The sequence below is a fragment of the Mugil cephalus genome, chromosome 1 (assembly GCF_022458985.1).
Source record: "Mugil cephalus isolate CIBA_MC_2020 chromosome 1, CIBA_Mcephalus_1.1, whole genome shotgun sequence".
NCBI classification, from domain to species: Eukaryota; Metazoa; Chordata; class Actinopteri; order Mugiliformes; family Mugilidae; genus Mugil; species Mugil cephalus.
In genome coordinates this window covers 44,014,586-44,032,075 of record NC_061770.1, presented here as the reverse complement: position 1 = coordinate 44,032,075, position 17,490 = coordinate 44,014,586, and the positions used below count along the sequence as shown (strand labels likewise).

The 17,490-nt window shown below is 42.6% G+C and overlaps 1 protein-coding gene across 2 annotated transcripts in view; it reads right to left on the bottom strand.

Annotated features, from left to right (window-relative positions):
• LOC125021640 (protein Dok-7-like) overlaps positions 1-17,490 on the bottom strand; it is a 34,907-nt gene that overhangs the window by 13,576 nt on the left and 3,841 nt on the right. The window contains exons 4-9 of one of the 2 annotated variants that reach the window (XM_047607802.1): positions 16,482-16,682; positions 9,913-10,032; positions 4,628-4,726; positions 3,543-4,330; positions 2,152-2,200; positions 1,428-2,003 (exon numbers count right to left, since the gene is read on the bottom strand). In XM_047607802.1, coding sequence (XP_047463758.1) covers positions 1,428-2,003; positions 2,152-2,200; positions 3,543-4,330; positions 4,628-4,726; positions 9,913-10,032; positions 16,482-16,682 — 1,833 coding nt within the window. The remainder of the gene's footprint in view (positions 1-1,427; positions 2,004-2,151; positions 2,201-3,542; positions 4,331-4,627; positions 4,727-9,912; positions 10,033-16,481; positions 16,683-17,490) is intronic. The other variant, XM_047607881.1, reaches the window with a different exon arrangement.

Below are 17,490 nucleotides of genomic sequence, written 5' to 3'. Positions count from 1 at the left end.
TATATTTTTGAAGTACTTTATCATAACTTGATCATGTGGTCAAGAGGACTTTTTTTACGCATAGTTTATACCTGAGTGGTATAAGTTTTTCCTTGGTACCTTTGCAACATTAGAGTCAGTTATGTGTGAAAGCGCCTGTTGGGGGTGAGACTTTTAAATATGAAATATATTTATCTATTTGGACCCTTAGCCTTTATTTTCAAACAAACGAAAAGCTGGTTGCCACTTTTCAACGGTGATTATTTCTGGATGGACCTGCGCTGCCCCTGGCAACCAGAGAGACCCTGGCAGACAACAACGCCCAACGTTAACTTAATAACTAGGAAAATGGAGCATTTTCTGAATGTAACATTTCATTTATTTGGAGACGACAAAACAATGGACACATGGCTGAAGAATAACACGTCCCCAGCAAAGAAGAAGAAAAAAAAAAGAGAGCGCAGAGGTGAATATAACTAGGAAACTAATTTTACACGAATAAAATCTCCTTGAATCATTATTTCGAGTCACATTATGAAAGAATTTAGTTGTAAGCCGTGTTCTGATAAGAAACCACACTTTTTATTACTATAGACTAGATATTTTCATATAAAAGGAGCTTAAGACCGAAGCAGAACCTTATCAGAGCTGAACACTTGATAATGACCTGCAGTGTTAAACATTTCTTGATGTGTGTTCACAAGGGTCATTTACATTTAAAAAGTCTGTAACCGTTTTTTTTTTAAATATATTTGGGGCATTTTGCACCTGTGTTAGACAGGGACAACTGAAGAAAGGCAGGAATCAAACCCACGCTGCAATGAGGACCATGATTTGACCATGTAGAAAACTGCGCGGCTCGTGAAAATGCTGAGCGGCTCGTATGTGGCTGCTGAACAAAGTTAATGTCAAGTCCTGCATTTGAGCAAATGCAACCATGCAATCAAATGCACATATTTATTGTCAGTAAATCACACATTTTCTGTTGTTTTAGGGGGTAACTTTAATATGAGAAGACTAATTGAATATTCAGTGGGCCTGGAGTGAACCCACAGTGGCCTGGCTGTGGACCCTGGACCACTCGCTGACCATCACTCTTGGTTCTGTAAAGCATCTTTAAAAATCATATAAAGCGTTAAATAAATGGTCCATTAAACACTATGAAAGCCATTAGACACAGCTTATTAGAAAGTGGTTCCAGTCTTATAAATACAGCCTATGGCGGAGCAGAGTCTTATTATTTCATTTTTTTTTTCTGCAATTCCCTCTAAGCTCAGTTGTACAAAGCAACACAACAAAAGGAAAAATCACAAGAGTGCAGAGGGGAAACGAGTGGTTGATTAAACCCAAAAAAGCCAGAGGGAGGAAGGCAGAAGCAAAGAGGAGGAGATCCGCTTCAAAAGAGCACCCGAGGGTGACCTGAAGGTTCAGATGAAGAGGCCTCTTACCTTCGCTGGTCACCGTGCGATTACTCATCTCTTCATACTGACACTGGCCGTCCCCTCTGTGTGATCCGTGCAGCTCCTCACCTGCACCACCTTCGTCTTCTTGGATTCTCTTCAGGTGCGGCCCAGTCGGGAAGGTTTGTGAAGAGGAAACGCGGTACGTCCTGGCGGGCGCGACCCTCGGCGGAGGGTGGCAGTGCTCTCCCAGACACTTCAAACAGTTTTCATAAATGACAGCGTTTTTGTCGTCTTGTGACGACGCGGCCGGTGCCAGACTGAGGTCCTTTCCAAAAGCTGGGCTCATGGACTCATACAGGTTCAGTCTGTGCGTCTTTGCCTCTGGCTGCGTGTCTGCGCTTGGAAAGCCAAGCAGATCGGCCAAGAGACTCGTTAATTTCTCCCTTCTTTTTTTTGGCAGTGGCGATTCCTCCCTCACCTTCGCCGTCTCCGTCTTGGTGCCGGGAGCGGCCGGGCAGGAGTTCTCCAAAACGTTCTTCCCCGCTGCAACGTATTCACCGGCGGTGGGTCCGCACGCTGGTTTGTCAACACTTTGATCTGCCCGATTGAAAATATGATGTTCTGGAGGCAAAAAAATTAAAAATCCTGGAGCAACTTGAAATCAGCGAGCTGTGGCTTCTGCATCTACGGCTTTTCCCCCGACATGCATCAAATCTGTTCATGCAGGAGACGACACATGCAGGGTGCGTACGAGATTTAAGACTCTTACCTGGTATGGCAGGTATCAGGGAAGAACTTGAAGAGGTGTGTGGCGTTCGCTGTGAAACAGTAAAATATAAATCAGAAAATCTAGCACTGTAATATGATGTGAAAGAAAGGAACAGCCTAGAAATGATCTTTATTTTGCAAAAGGTTTAAATCCTGTGTCTTTAATCATACCAGACATCAACACCACTGTTTTATTTATCACACGGACTCCCCCTCTGAGAAGACCAATCATGCTGAAGTGACCTAGAATCCGTGTGACCGCAATTATGGCTGCTACATTTTGTTGTTTTCTTTTGAAGTGGCCCCTAAACTGTGAACCAATAAACACTACAGACGGAGGTGGCGTGTGTTGCTCAGGCTGAGGGTGATAAATGCCCTCCCGCGGTCTGAGCCGTCGCCTCCCGACCGATAATGTTTAATTTAGCTCAGAGTGGAGCGACTGAAGGGAAATACAGAGGAGTGGCATTTTATCCAGGCGCTCGTACGCGGCTACAAAGAGCTTAAATAAATGCACTTCCAGCAGGTGGAGCTCTATGTTTAGAGTGGAGGCATGTAAATGATGTGTCAGGCCGTAGCATTTCTTCCACTGCAAACGTTAAACCGCATCTGTAAATGTTCCTATTTCTGTAGAAACTCATCATAAATCACTATTACAGACAAACTAAAAGGCAACAACTGATTTATCATTGAGATTTGCACAGTCGGCACAACAGAAGGACTCATTCTGGAAACAGATGCAACATTTAAGTAGCTTTTCTGAGCAAAAACGCTCTTTGCTTCCAGCCTTGAACCAAATTATGATGAACAATTTAACCGATTCCTACCACAGCACTCCTGATAATATGACCGAGACCTGATAAGGGAAATAATTGCCAGCATCCATCCGTCACAGAAAGAAAGAAATCCACACCAGCTCTGCCACAGGGGAACGCTCACTCACTTCAACAGCTTTAAGCCCAGGGGGTAATGAAAACCTTTTGTCCTAAACGTCTTCAGTAATCTGAGGTAGATGTGTGAAGAGGTGAGAGGACCGTGAGTCAGTCACAGCTTACAAGGTCTTCATCTGCTTCATTCAATGACAACTTGTTGCGAAATACGGGGCCGTGGGTCCGCGCGCTGTTCTGACACCGCGGCGCCACCGGCAGCCCGCACGGTACCACAAAGGCCTTATTGACAGCCAGCTACGGAACAGATGATACACTGATGATAAGGCCTTCGCACACAAGCTGCTACAGCGCGGGTTACGCAACGGAGCGTGTTCACAGGACTGTTTGAGCGGGAACGATGACAGGGATTATTTGTAACTAAAGATAGAACTGCATTTGATCAACCCAGACAGTCAACATTAAAAAAAAAAAAAAAAAATACACAGATAGGTGTGTCCCCACTTACCTTAAACCCACCGCACACTGAGCAGATAACCACAATGTTTTTGGACACAGATGTGAGAGAGCTGCAGATGTGAAGGGAGTCACTAGAGGGCGCCACCTTGGTTTTCTTACTCTCCACTGAAGGGCCTTGAGAGTGTTCGCCAACCGACTGTCTTTCAGTAGCTTCTGAGTGACTCTCAGACGTGGCCGAACTGTTCCTGTGCCCTTCAGCTGGCTCTGTCGTGAGGCTGGAAGCGTCTTTAGCTGAGGTGGAGGGTTCACCGTCTTTGCCACCCCCACTCGTTTCTTGCAGCACACTCTTGGGAGTGTCGTACAGATACCTGAGTGATGTCGGCACCTGGTACTCGTGTCCAGAAACAGTCGGGCAAGCGCAAGGGCTCAGGTCTTGAGCCAAGTGGGGAGGCAAGCTGAAAACGGACCCGAAGTCGTCTCCGGGGGCGATATCCAGGCTGCCCGTGTAGGAGGAAAAGCTACCGGAGTACGAGGAATGGCTGCCGGTGGCTATGCCGCTGTCGGACGAACTCTGGCGGCCGATCTCCTGAAGCTGCCGGGGGAGCTTAGACGCGGGCCGGGTTCCCGCTCCCTGGCCGGGGGAAAGCTTCTCGACGATGTGCAGCGACACTTTAGCGCCCGAGTGGCTGACGTTTTCGGGCGGGTTGGAGGCAGGTTCGGGCCAGATGGCCAGGCGGCTGCCGATGCTGCAGTCCGACTGGCTGGTGTCCGACGCGTCAGAGGACCCGGATATGCTGCGGTCGTCTCCCCCCGCGGACGGGCAGTACGTGGACGAGGCTGCCAAGAAGGGCAGAACGTTTGGTTTTAAACTTCCATGAATTTAATCAACAAAAACCTAAGAATATTAAAGTATCATGAGATCATTACACTTTTCTGCCCGGTATTCACCACATAGTAAGAGTAATGTTGCATTTGCAAATTAAAATCCATAGCGCAACGTTATTAACAACCAAAATGTTTCTTATTGTTTCCGGAGGGGACGAAGCCTGGTGTTTCTGGATAATGAAACCTTCAGATCAGAATGATTTGTAGTTTCCATTTTGAATGAGAGCGCATTAGAATAATATTCTGTACCTGTACTGCTCCCATGAGAGAGCATGCTCAGTCGCTTCTCCAGCTCCTGGGCGTCATGGTTCAGCTTCTCCTCTGAACTCGTCTGGCTGGCACTGGGGTCTGCAAGAGAACGTCTGACACATTACTTGACATGCAAGGCCTTGTAATAAATAGTAGCCCAGAAAAATCATCATCACAATGCCTAATTTGAGGCAGGTGTAATGAGCCTTGCTACCGTCGCTGAGATGCGGGACTGGATGTGATACTGCTGAGCATTTGCCGTCGCTTTCACAAATGCACAGCTGTGAAAACGTGTCCAACCGCTCCAGAGAACCGAGAGGGGACACTTTAAACCACACGGGCCTCCTCCATCTTTTCTAAGACATAATGAAGTCGCTGTCATCGAGAAAAAACAAGCATCAGCCGCAAGGTGTGAGTGACACAGCGAGCGCCTTGACAGACGTGAAGTGTGCTGGTATTTGATCTGGGAGCGTAACGGGCCGCTGGACGGGCGGAGAAAGGGGTCACACGGGGGAACACCTTGAAGCATTTGTGCAATACTACAGGGTTTATTAATAGCGTGGCCACGTGGCTCTGTTGGTACGCACTCCGCTGCTGGTGGCTAAAGATTCTCGATTCTCTCCGCAAGGATCTAATGTACCTTGGACCAACCAAGGTCAACCCTCAACGAGGAGTTGCATTTATTTATTTATTTATTTCATCTAACCAAACCTGCGGCAGTAACGTGGTCAGTGTAGGAGAAGTGGCTCAGGTTGTTCCCCACATGTAGAGTGTTGACCTCCAATACGCAGCAGACACACTGGGGCACACCATGGCAGCAGGGTGTCTTATTCTGCTCGGTGTCATTTACTTGTGTTGTTAAATCCTTCTTTTTATATCATCGCATAATGTTGGTCTGTTCGTAGGCATTTACGTTGTATTTCTACAGTATGTACAACGTCTATAAATTCCTCCACTGCGTAGAGCATAGGTCCTCAACAGGGGGTCCACGACCCCTAGGAGGTCTGAGGAGGCAGTTCAAGGGGTCGCAAAATCTTTGGTTGATGAGACTTTTTTATATATTTTTTTAATTTGCTTTAAATGCACATTAACATGAATCCAAAGTATTTTAGTAAAGGGATAAGGGATAGCTTAATATTGAATGCAAACTGATACTAGTAATAATGTATATTTATAAATAGCACAAGGCTGAGTTTAATATAGAACACATATAGTAGGTAAGGGGTTACTACGTAATCTGTCCATCAGTTTGGGGTCCTTGACATGAAAAACGTTGAAGACCTCTGGCGTAGTCTAGCTCCAGCTGTTGTGTACATGTCATTTAAGCTTCATGAGGATCACATTCCTCGCTTAGAAACAAAACAATCCATTAAGGTTTTCGTTCACGGGAATTTAAATTCAGCTTATCAGACACTTAAAACACAGTCTCTCCAAAATAGCTTCATCACCATCCACACCTCTAGTCTGCAGAGTTTCCAATTGTTACTGGGTCTTTAGGCAATCGTAAAAAAAAAAAAAGGAGACGCTACTGAGGTTAATCTGAACAACAAATTGGAATTGCAAGCGTGCATTGTGTCATGTTCGATTCAGATGGATGCACCCATAGATGTTCTTATTAAAAACCTACACCCCCCCACCTGTCACTAAGAACTAAGAAAGCTTCTTGGATCAGTGGCAAAACGTCTTTGAATCCAGCTGCCTTTATTTTAGCTATGTTCTTATATGTTCACCTTTGTGACTGAGGATTTTCATAGGTTTAAGAACATTTATTTCACTGTACATGGCTTCCAGCTGGAATCTAGTGTTGACCTATTACTTTTATTATTATTCTACTTACAAGTTACTACTAAAGTTTGAATACCTGATTTAAATATATTGTAAAATATGTTTGTCTGCAGTATCTGCTTTAGCAGACTCATTACCAAGCAGTCAAAATATTGTGGTATGCTCCCACACCTTTTATATTTATCTTGCTGCAAAACGTTGCAGTTTAGTTGAAATCCTGCCTCCAGACTTCAGTTTTGGGGCAAACCCAGGTAGAAGTATGTCTTGGGCCGCGTTAGCTTGACTGGCAGGCATGCCAGCCTATCGGAGTCAGCGATATATTTATGGCTTTCACATCCCAGCCGAGTTCCACTCAGGCTTCCCCGCCTTTGGCCGCGTCGGGATTTTATGGCTCCAGGAGCTGGCAAAGATGGAGGCGAGCCGTAAACAGGCTTCAGAAATGTCCTCGCTACATTTTTCTCGTGTCTAAGGTTACGACATAAGGAATCTAAATTAAAATGATGTATATGGATTATGAAAAGTAAATTATTGAACAGTCTGAGGTTTGCATAATATACAAAATACAACCTTCCTGAGGAAGGTAAGTTAAGCTAACTAATCGTCAGCTCCACTGTCTTTAGACACGTTATCCACTTTATTGACAAATTAAAACCACGGAGAATAAAGTCGGTATGTTGGAGGTTGTACAGAAAGCAGAAATGAAATGCAGCTAACAAGGGGGGAGTGATTCAGTCGGGATCTGGGCAAAGCAAAGACTGTGTGGTGAAACTCAACTAAGAACGAGAGACATAATTAAGAGCTGCGAGGAGGAATAAGACAGAGTGAAAAATTAGAAAAAGGGGGGAGGGGAGAGACAGTGGGTGACCGAGTGTGACGAGGAGAGAGGCAGCAGTGGAATCCTGTGGATGATGTTACATACATGCCCGGAGTGATTAGGAGGCTTTGGCTGCTCTGCTTGTGTGAACTATGACTTTGACCCCTCGCTCCCCCTCTAACATCCTCCCTGCTATTTATTCTACTACGCGCCACAATAATAGGAATGTGAGCTCAACCTGCGATTGGGCGGCAAGATGTGTGAAAACCAGAATATCCCAGAGCCCCTACAGCTGCCTTCGCTACGTTTCCCGTTAAGTTGCGTACTGGGTGAGACATTTTTTTTTATAACTGTCAGTGTGGAAAATCAGAGGTGTTGAAGTGTACGGGAGGAGAGCAGATAATGTTTATCGGCTTTAGAATCCAAATGTGTTAAAAGAAAAAAAACTAGAACAGGAGAAAATACATACAGGCAACGAAAAAGCAAGTTATTTTATCTTTCAGAGTGTTAGAAGAACCACGGTATATAATAGACATATAAAAACAGACAGGTAAAAACACCCTAACACTAACCCTACTCTAAATCACAGGTCTTCAACATGGGGTCTGCAAACCCTAGGGGGGTCCACGGAGATACTGCAGGGGGGTCGCAAAATCTTTGGTTGATTATTTGACATTTATTTTTCATATATATTTTTTTTTTAATTTTCCCCCACACATTTAAATACCTTTAAATACACATCACAATAAAAGGGCTAAATGGAAGCAGAAGATGTTATTTCACGCAGAGCTCCTCACTAGCCGAGACCTGTCAATCTAAGCTTCCTGTAAACAGTAGGCCCCGCCCCTATCGCTGCTGAGCCAATCATGAGGCTCGTGCATATTACACGCTGATTCTGTCAGGTTCCCCATAATGGGCCTTTTCAGTCACCAGATGAAATGTTAGCAGAAGAGAAGCTAATAGTGCAGCTCACTCTCATCAGCCATATTCTGAGGCCAAAATGACTGGTATTACTACATTTAGCTATGTTTAAAGTTAAACCCAGGAACTGTCAATTATTCGGCTACGTTTAATTAATTTAGCTCTGTTTAGCTATGTTATGTTGGTATGTCTGTGTTTAGAGCAGTTGCACGGCCACCCTACTGTTGCACATGTTTGAAATAAAAAAAAATAACATTTGAACCTGTGTTTTATTTGAATAGCTTAATATTGACTGCAGAATGATAGCAATAATGTAAATTTATAAAAAACAAAGCCGTTAAATATAGAGCACATATAGTAGGTAGGGGGTCCATACTTAATCTCTCCATCTATATAAATCAGCAGTGGAACATTTTATAAGAATGTGTTTTTTTCCATGTTTGTAGTTAATATTAAATTTAAATCTGCATTTCAGCAGAAATAAGATGTACGGTAAACACAAAACTATTATCACATATTATTATCAAACATATTATCACCTTATATAAATTGCCATATAAGTTTGCAAACTGCTGTCCATTCAATGTTAGCGATCATTCAGAAAAGCTGCCGAAAATAAAAACAAAACAAGCTCAAAGGTGCTAAAAGGGATCTTCAGAATAGGGCGATATCTCTGAATAATGATTCGATACCTGTTGCACCACACAGGGTTTTGACCACAGCAGCTTCACGCTTAAACTCTGAGAAAGCAAAATGTTACATTCAGTCCTCATCTTTCAAAATGTCCAACCAAACCAAAAGCGTTCCTATAAGTGTCCTATAGCAAAACACTGAAACCAGAGATGCCACAAGCATCTTGCACAGCAGCTTTATTATACAAGTTCAGACCACGTAGCATTCTATTTATTCTCCACGCTGCCGTCTAATAAAAATCCCTCTCTGTCTGACCAGCAGTCCGAAGTCTAGGGATGATTTGTTCCCCATTATAAAACACCATGATAAACAGCAAACCTCCACAAGTGAGAAGAAAAAGTTTGCTCATAAAATGACCAGTTATTCAACATTATCAAACAATTGTTCTTCAGTCACTTCAATTAAAATATACTGGAGTGATATTACTTTACAAGATATACACGAGAAAGAATATTTTTGCAAAGACGCACAATGACAGGAGCACAGTGACTCAACAACCTTATTGACTTTAAAGCCCATTACACTGATGTGCATCCCTGACAAATTTAAATCTGCCCATACAACCACACTGTAATAATAGTAAAAGAAAATCCCTAATGGCTATTTGGAAACGGGCCCAACCTGCAGCTCGCCCATCAATACCCACTACAGCCTCAATTATACATAGATTACTATTGAATTTGTTGCCATAATCAGAGTCGGTACAATAGTTAACCTTTTGCTGATGTTTAAGGTGACCCGGTGCTTTACTTTCATCACAGTGCACTTCAGTCGAGGGTTTGTCTTAAATTATAAATTGCTCCAGAAGATTATTCAATTACATAAAAGAAAATCATCTGACAGCCATAATTTAGTGAGATCAAAGCGTATCGATCCACAAAGAAATCCTGCAGCTCAGATAAATCTCTCCAAACAAGTGTTGGATACGGTTAAAACGGTAAATGTTGTCTCCAACGCAACACATTCTCACTACGAAAATAATCATAATTTCTTTCTTTCTTTGATAAAAAAAATCAAAGCTGACTTTCAAGTCTTTTCCACTGAAGCAACACAGAACAGTTCTGGTACCAACCTGGCAGAACGGGCCGCAGTCCAAAAGGGCCTCTGGTGGGGGAGATGCCTCTGACGATGCAGTCGAACAGAAAGCTGATCTGCTCACTCTCAGCAGATGTGAGCAGAAAAACACCAGCCCCTGTGGAAAATAGACTTCATTAGCGCGACACAATTTTGTTTTAGCACTGAAATACCAGGCCAAATGATCTGCATATATATAGTGGCTAAAACAAACAAACAAAAAATATTTTAACAGATACCTGGTAGGGCTGGAAATTAAATTATTTCCATTACTAGTAACTCATTCTTCATTATAAATATATAAATGTCTAAAAGCATAAAGGCAAAGAGAAAAGCTATTGTGAAAAACTGTCTGATCAGTGGTCCTGAAATATAAATTCAGGTCAGCGCCTTGAGCTAAATGCTAACAGGGCGACGATGCTCAACGTGCAGATTCACAACAACAGGTACACCGTCCACCATCTTAGTTTAACACGTTATCAAAACTAACTTCATTTGCATTTATAGGACAGAAATCTCATGTTCCCAAAAAAAAATTAACTAGAACAAATTCAGATAATAATAATAATAATAATATAGTGTAATATAGTGTTAACTTCTGTCTATATATGACTCGCTGAATCAGTACTCCAAAACAACTACAAGGTCCCAAAGTGCTGTACGAACGAATAAATAGACAAAGACATAAATACAAGATACATTTAAAGGCATAAAACATTAGTAAAAACAGTTATAAAGTAAGATAAGACAAAGCAATAACATAAAATAAAATGAGAATAAAATAAAATCAACCTCAAGGCCATGGAAAAGGCTATCAATGGCTAACAACGGCTAACAATTACTAGCAACAACAACCTGTTTTTTTCCAACCTGCTGTCCTGAAACGCAGTCAAACAAGCACATTTTCTATTCTTTTAACAGAATAAGCCACTCAAGAAATACATATAACATACAGTCTAAAACTAGAGACACTCACTAAAAACAAGACATTTTTTTTTTACACAACATCTACACAAGCTACAGAGGTCATTCAAAATCCTCGTCGTGGCTCCCAGTTTGTTTGTCACATCAACTAAGAAGAATACAATGATGTAGAGGTCAGAGGTCCTGCTCTTTAAAGGTCTCTTGACCTTCCTCTGACAATACGTTACAAGGTGTCAACAATAAAGGGCCGTGGTGTCACACTGTCCCAAAGACCACCCGTATTCAAGGCTGGCCTCGATCACATTCCCGACACTCAGTCAAAGGTCAAAGGGCAACAGCAAAGTCTGCTCAAGTGTCTGCACCAGCTGAAACTGAAGATGAATCGCTTCGTTCAGTAACTGCTAAGGATCTGATTAAGGAGGGTCTCACCCAGAAGATCCCGTACCTACTTACCCTCGTCCTCTCAGGCTGAATTTAATCACCTCAAATGTTCAGGATCACACATCATGCACATCTACAAGTGTCAGGCTTTTCATAGCAACAGGTGCACCACCAAAAGCCAGAGTGCAGAAAAACACAGAAAGCATAACAAAGAACAGGTGGCGAAGCTGGTTTATTTTGTGCTTATTTATTGTAGGACAAAAACAAGTCGAGTGGACCCTTCTGGTCTGAGCTCCACGGAGTGATAAAACACAGCATCCATACAAAGAAACACGATTTATTAAAATCTGGTTTGGTAAGTGGGAAGTGTAAATTAGCTCCCCTTCAGAGGCACGGAGAGCCAAGGCTGGCATTTTTCTTTTTACTGCAGGAGACTCATCCAAGAAGACAAACATTTAAGAGGTTTGTTTTTCAGGTGAACTACATCATTCCCCCTCTCAATCATTGAATGAAGGTAAATATCTTTTTTAATTGTGAAATTATCCATCAGCACGTCTGTAAAGGAGCATTAGTTCATTTATGACCACTTGGCACATGGAAAGAAGCCGTAGCCGACGTATATAGAAACGACAAGCTGTTATCAAAGTTGTTGTCTTGGTCAGTGGATGCAGAGCAACATCACAGATGGCTTGCAGCCATTTGTTTAGCACACAGACACTTTCTTTCTTTTTTTTAGAAAAATGTCTCTTTAGCTGCTAAATACGCTACTATGTTGATTTTGACAACGCCAGCTAGTTGTCAGATTTTGTCTTTCTGCTGTTTAGTTCCTCACATAAATACACAAATGAGCTTCTGTCTGCAGCAACACTGATGAGAACCAAGAGACTCAACCATGATAATAAACAAAAAAAATAAATAAATGTGCATGAAAAAAAAGCGTATGGAGTGGGGACATAGCGATACACTCAACTCACGATTTGATACGATTTCTGATACTGGGTTAGCGATACGATTTTCTCATTTTTTTTTTTTTTTTGAATGAGAATGAGCTTGCAGATAAATTATGAGTGAAAAAGATTCCCTTAATTATTCTCAGACAAAACGACAACAAAAAACATAAAAACATTTCTGAGGTAGCTTCAACTACAAACTATGCAAAACACAAACTATGCAATGAATGCATGATTAAAAAAAACATATATACAAGTTATATTTTCTCTTTAACATATTAAGAGAACCCCTACCTTTTGAGGCTGTCTAAACTGTGCAATATAACGTATATGTCCTCTTCTTAGTGCAACTGTAAAACAACAGATCTTTAAAACAAATTTCATACTAAAATAACTAAATGAATAATACAAATAAACTAAATCTCTTCAAATAAACAGACTACGGCTTGTTCCTGGTAACGCGTGAACTCAGAACTAGATCACCTCTGCTGTTTAAAAAGGGAATTACGATTCATTTTTTCATCTCAGCTGATTTGTATCGTCACACATTCGCATCAATTACATGGTTGAATCCCTAGTATGCAGTTCATATAGTACAGTATATATAAAATATGTGAGAGTTTGTTCACAAAAACATTTACTTTTGACATTGTAATTAGTTGCATTATTAGCATAAAACTAGCTTATAGGTTTAAAATAATAGTTCCAATAATACCAGGTTTCACTCTCTTACTACTCCTGCATTCATGTGCTACTAGTGTTTAACATGTTGACAGCTGTGTATTCTAATTGATGCTTTACCTCTGTCCTTGTGTTGGACTTGTCTATTAATAAAGGATCTATTTGTATTGTTTTTTCAGCTCTGTGTTGATTAGAATGATTTTATGTCATTTCATATAAATAGACACTTTGTTCACACAGCTCACGTTTGCTACTGAAAAACGACTGAGGAGCCGCTATCAACCAGGACATGGACAAAAGGCAAATGTTACTTCAAGTTCAACAGCTGCTCAAACCTAAAGCGAGAAATCAAACAGATTTACTTCTCCATTTGCTCTGTAGAAACTGTCCCCGACAGATAAAAGGACTGTAGAACAACACACACAAATGCTGCGCTGTATGCTGCATCAGTTCTTTTTGTGCAGCCGAGTGAAATCCGACCTCCTTCATATTATGTCAGATGTGCTGTGAAGGTTTAATCAGTCAAAAAATAAAAATAGAAAAATCGCTCGAGTGTTTTTAGTTCTCAGTTTTCTGAACTTCAACGCGTGTTCGTTCCTTCCAGGTGACTGCATTTCGGTACCAAGACGCAAACTGTGGTTTACATTAATCACTCGGTCACAAAAACTCTGACCTTTAGAATAACTCATGTTTCTTAAGAACAACCTCCCCAGCGTGGGATTTTTTTTTAGGGGGGCACAACAGAAGGGATTCTACAAAGACTGATTCATTTCCTCTGGCTGCTTTTCTTGTTGTCGGGAACCAGATGTTTTTTTTTTTTTCCACTCTTCTGCTTTATTCTCCGACTCACAAAAGACAAAACACGACAAGCAAACAAGAATGATTGAAAAACAGAGTCCTGCCGTCAACAGCATATGCTTCCCACTAAGCAAATCACATCATCTGTAACTATTTCAAATAATATTTGGAATCGCTCGCTCTCACGTGGAATTCATTAATGGGAAAGTATTTCGGAGAGAGACACACATGACGAGTTCTGTAAGATCTGAATCGCTGATTAAAAATAACCGGTAATGTCTCTGCGGCCGTAGAAGCCGAGGCTTTTTGAGTCCCCTCTGACGTGCACGTTTTGTCTTATTATATACTCGTTAATGAAGTGTTTGGAGCACAACTTTGTGTAGGGAGTAGTTTGCGTGAATATTACACAGAAATAAGTCACGTACTGTAACTGACTCAACCAGAATGTTTCTGAGGTCGACTGAAAAGACGCACAAGCTTGATTAAATCCAGCGCTTTACACTTCCAAGATGTACGCTGACATCATAGATTCTTATAACACACTCATCAGCCACAACATTAAGACCTCAAGAGGACCAGAGGAGTGAATGACATTGACCATCTTGTGACAATTCAGTGTTCCACTGGGAAACGTTCACACCTGGCACTCATTCACGTTGATGTCACTTAGACTTGTACCACCCACATAGACCAGACCAGTCACCCCCCACCCCCATAGTAATGACACTCCCTGATGGCAGCAGACGTCCCCAGCAGGATGCAGCCTGACACAGACACACAAAACAGTTTAGGAACAACTTGACCTGGCCTCCAAAATCACTAGATCCCACAGACCCCACGGGACACTCTCAGAAGATCCACCTCCATCATCTGGAGGCACAAGGGAGACCTACACGATATTAGGAAGGTGGTCATAATGTTATGCCTGATCCATTATCATTTTAATTGCTGACCAATCAGGATAATAAGTTGTCAGATTCGCTACATTTACAGGACTTGTTGTAGCCTAGAACACAGTGTTACATCTTTTTCATAACAGAGAAATATGAGCCTGAAGGCCCCGATCATGAGGAAAACAGTCGCTATGTGAACACGCTCCGTTGGATTATTTTTGAGAAAGCACCAACAGATATTAGCGTCTAAGACCTTAGCTGCAGCTTTAGGGATTTCTGAGATGTGAGCCACTGAGGGAAGAAGTCATTTTAAATTCACGCACGTTTTGTGTGAGTTAACCAATTGGAAAAAACTTCAAAACAAACATGCAGCTATCTTCTATCTTGGTCACGATCACTGCATGGTGCAGCATTAAAATATCAGAAAGACGTCGAGCCCGAGAAATAAATCAGAACTGAAGCAAACACCGGTCTGCCGACACGCTGTCCACGTACTTTTAATCACACAGACTTCCAAATCCTGCTGCAGTTAACTCGGGGAAATGAGAGCAGGAAATTCAGAACTGATCCCTCATAGGCAAACGAAACACTTCCTAGACTCTGAGATGCAGATCAGATTTGCAGCACAACAGTATTAAAAAAAAAATTAAAAAATACAGCTGCAGAAGAAGAAAATGAGTCACAGGCTGTTAGCTGCCCAATAAAGGTTACGATCGCAAGCTTTTCAGAGGACAGGCTCTGCTGAGAGTCCTCCAGTCTCCTGTGACGACATCTGCATCCCTGGCAACGTTAGCACGAATTCATAGGTTTGTTTTATTAAATTCCTTTCAGGGTCTTTCTTTATGTGTCCGCCTCAGGGAGGCCAGATGTACAAGCAGAGAGAGGCGAGCGCATCCCGCGACCGAGCTCAGCCCACTGATCCGAGCGCTGACGCAAGCCTCCTCCGCGCCTCCTCCGAGCCGAGACGCCAGCTCGAATGCGGGGAGAATCACGCGTGAATCAGCGTGGAAGCGAACGCACCGGGGAGCGCTCTAAAAATCAAGACCAAGACCAAACGCTTAAAAACGAAACTTCCAGAGGGGTATCCGGAACGTTTCGGGTTCTTAGCTGCTCCCTCAGTGAGTCACGTTCATTTCATTTACCATTCATCAACCTAATGGCCCAGACAACAGCAGCATTAACAGAATTAACCACCCTCTAGTTATTAGTTCACGGCAGCTCTCATCTGAATGATCCTTAACTTAAAAAAAAAAAAAAAAAAAGGAAAAGAAGAGAACATGGCAAAATGAGACATTTTCACAAGAGAAAAACAGAGTTTAGGTCCTATCTGTGTCATGTTGCTCTAGCCTCATACTCAAAACTTCCTTCCTTCCTTCCTTCTTTCCTTCCCTCCTCCCTAAGTGGCTGCTGGTTTCCCAGTGGGGAAGGAGCGTCTCTTTCACAGACAGCGTTGAATGGAAGCTGAAAGCGAATCGCCTCAAATCTCAGCCAGCGATCATTTGGTCCCCGTCGGACAGACAGGCAGGAATAAGACACGGCTCACATCGCGACTTAATGACGCAGGGTTTTCGACGTTGCTGCTGTGAGGCGATGGACATGTTCAGTTTGGTCGACTCTGCTGGCCTCAGAACAAAAACGGTTTCATTTCCACTCAATTGTCACGTTCTCATATTTCATTTTTTTAACACAGCTCTGATTAAGTGGACCGTCTCCAGTTTTTTTTTTTTTTTTTTTTTTTAACACACAGTTTACTAAATGGAGGACATTTAATATGCTTTCTAATCACAAGCGCGCGTCCTAACAACCAATTACCCACAGAGAAGCTGTAAATATGAAACTAATGGGCAATTAACCTCAGCGAAACATCCAAATGAGCCAGAAACATGACGTTATATACACATATATATATGTAAAATACACGAGTGTCAGGTTAAACTTACAGTAACCGCATCTTGTTCCTCCTTCAAACACGAATCCGTTTGGTACAGGTCCATATCTGCGCAGGTCTGGAAGGTTCCAGTGGCCGATTATGACGGGAGGGACGTCCCGGGCCAGAGCCAACAAGTTGTTGCACAAATGAAGAGTTGCAGGTCCGCTCTCCAACTTGGTCCCTGGTAAAACTCCGACATTGAATCTGTGAACTGAGGAAAATAGAGGAAACTAGTGGAACGATGAAGAAAAGGACACAAAAGAAAGACTTGATCTGAATGCTGTGCACTAGAGGAACAATATAGTCTATAAAAGAAGAACTTGTAATGTGTTTTAACATTATAATGAGATGCAGAGGAAAAATATACTTGAAGTCGTATAAAAGCACTGGTCAACGCAGTAGCCTATTGCAGCCCACTAATAGAGTGATTCTTTAAGGACGGAGAACACATTTTTCTTTTCCGCGGCGATTACTTCAGCGCGGATTCAATTTCATTCACAAATTAAAAAGGAGAAACAGCTGCACGCAGAATGAAATCAGCGAGCCGGGCCCTGAACGCCACAGGCTCAGATCTGGAGCCCAGAGCGATCAGTCAAAACACGTCACAAACAATCTGCGTGAACCAAAAAGGAACTGGATGTTAAAATGAGAGCCATGAGTCTGCGTTTGAGGAAAAGGCTGAATAAAACTTGGGTGGGTGTCACGGGTGACGTCATCACTCGGGCCGAGGAGGATTCATGCGGCGTCACGCGAGGCAAACAAAAGCCGAGCGCTCGGTGGCTCTCGGCCCGGAGGCAGGCAGGTGACATTTCTGCCGGCTTGGCTGCTCTCCACTCGGTGGCATTCAGCGTCGGGGGCCGCCCACTTTTATCAGCAGATTCGAGCCCAAACAGACGCGGTTAACGGCCGCGCAGATGAAGCACGCGTTTCCAAAAGCCAAAGCCGTCTCCGGCTGCTTTCACGCAACCTGGTCCCTCAACAGTGTCATTAGTTTCTTTAGAATCCAGCGGCCACCTGCT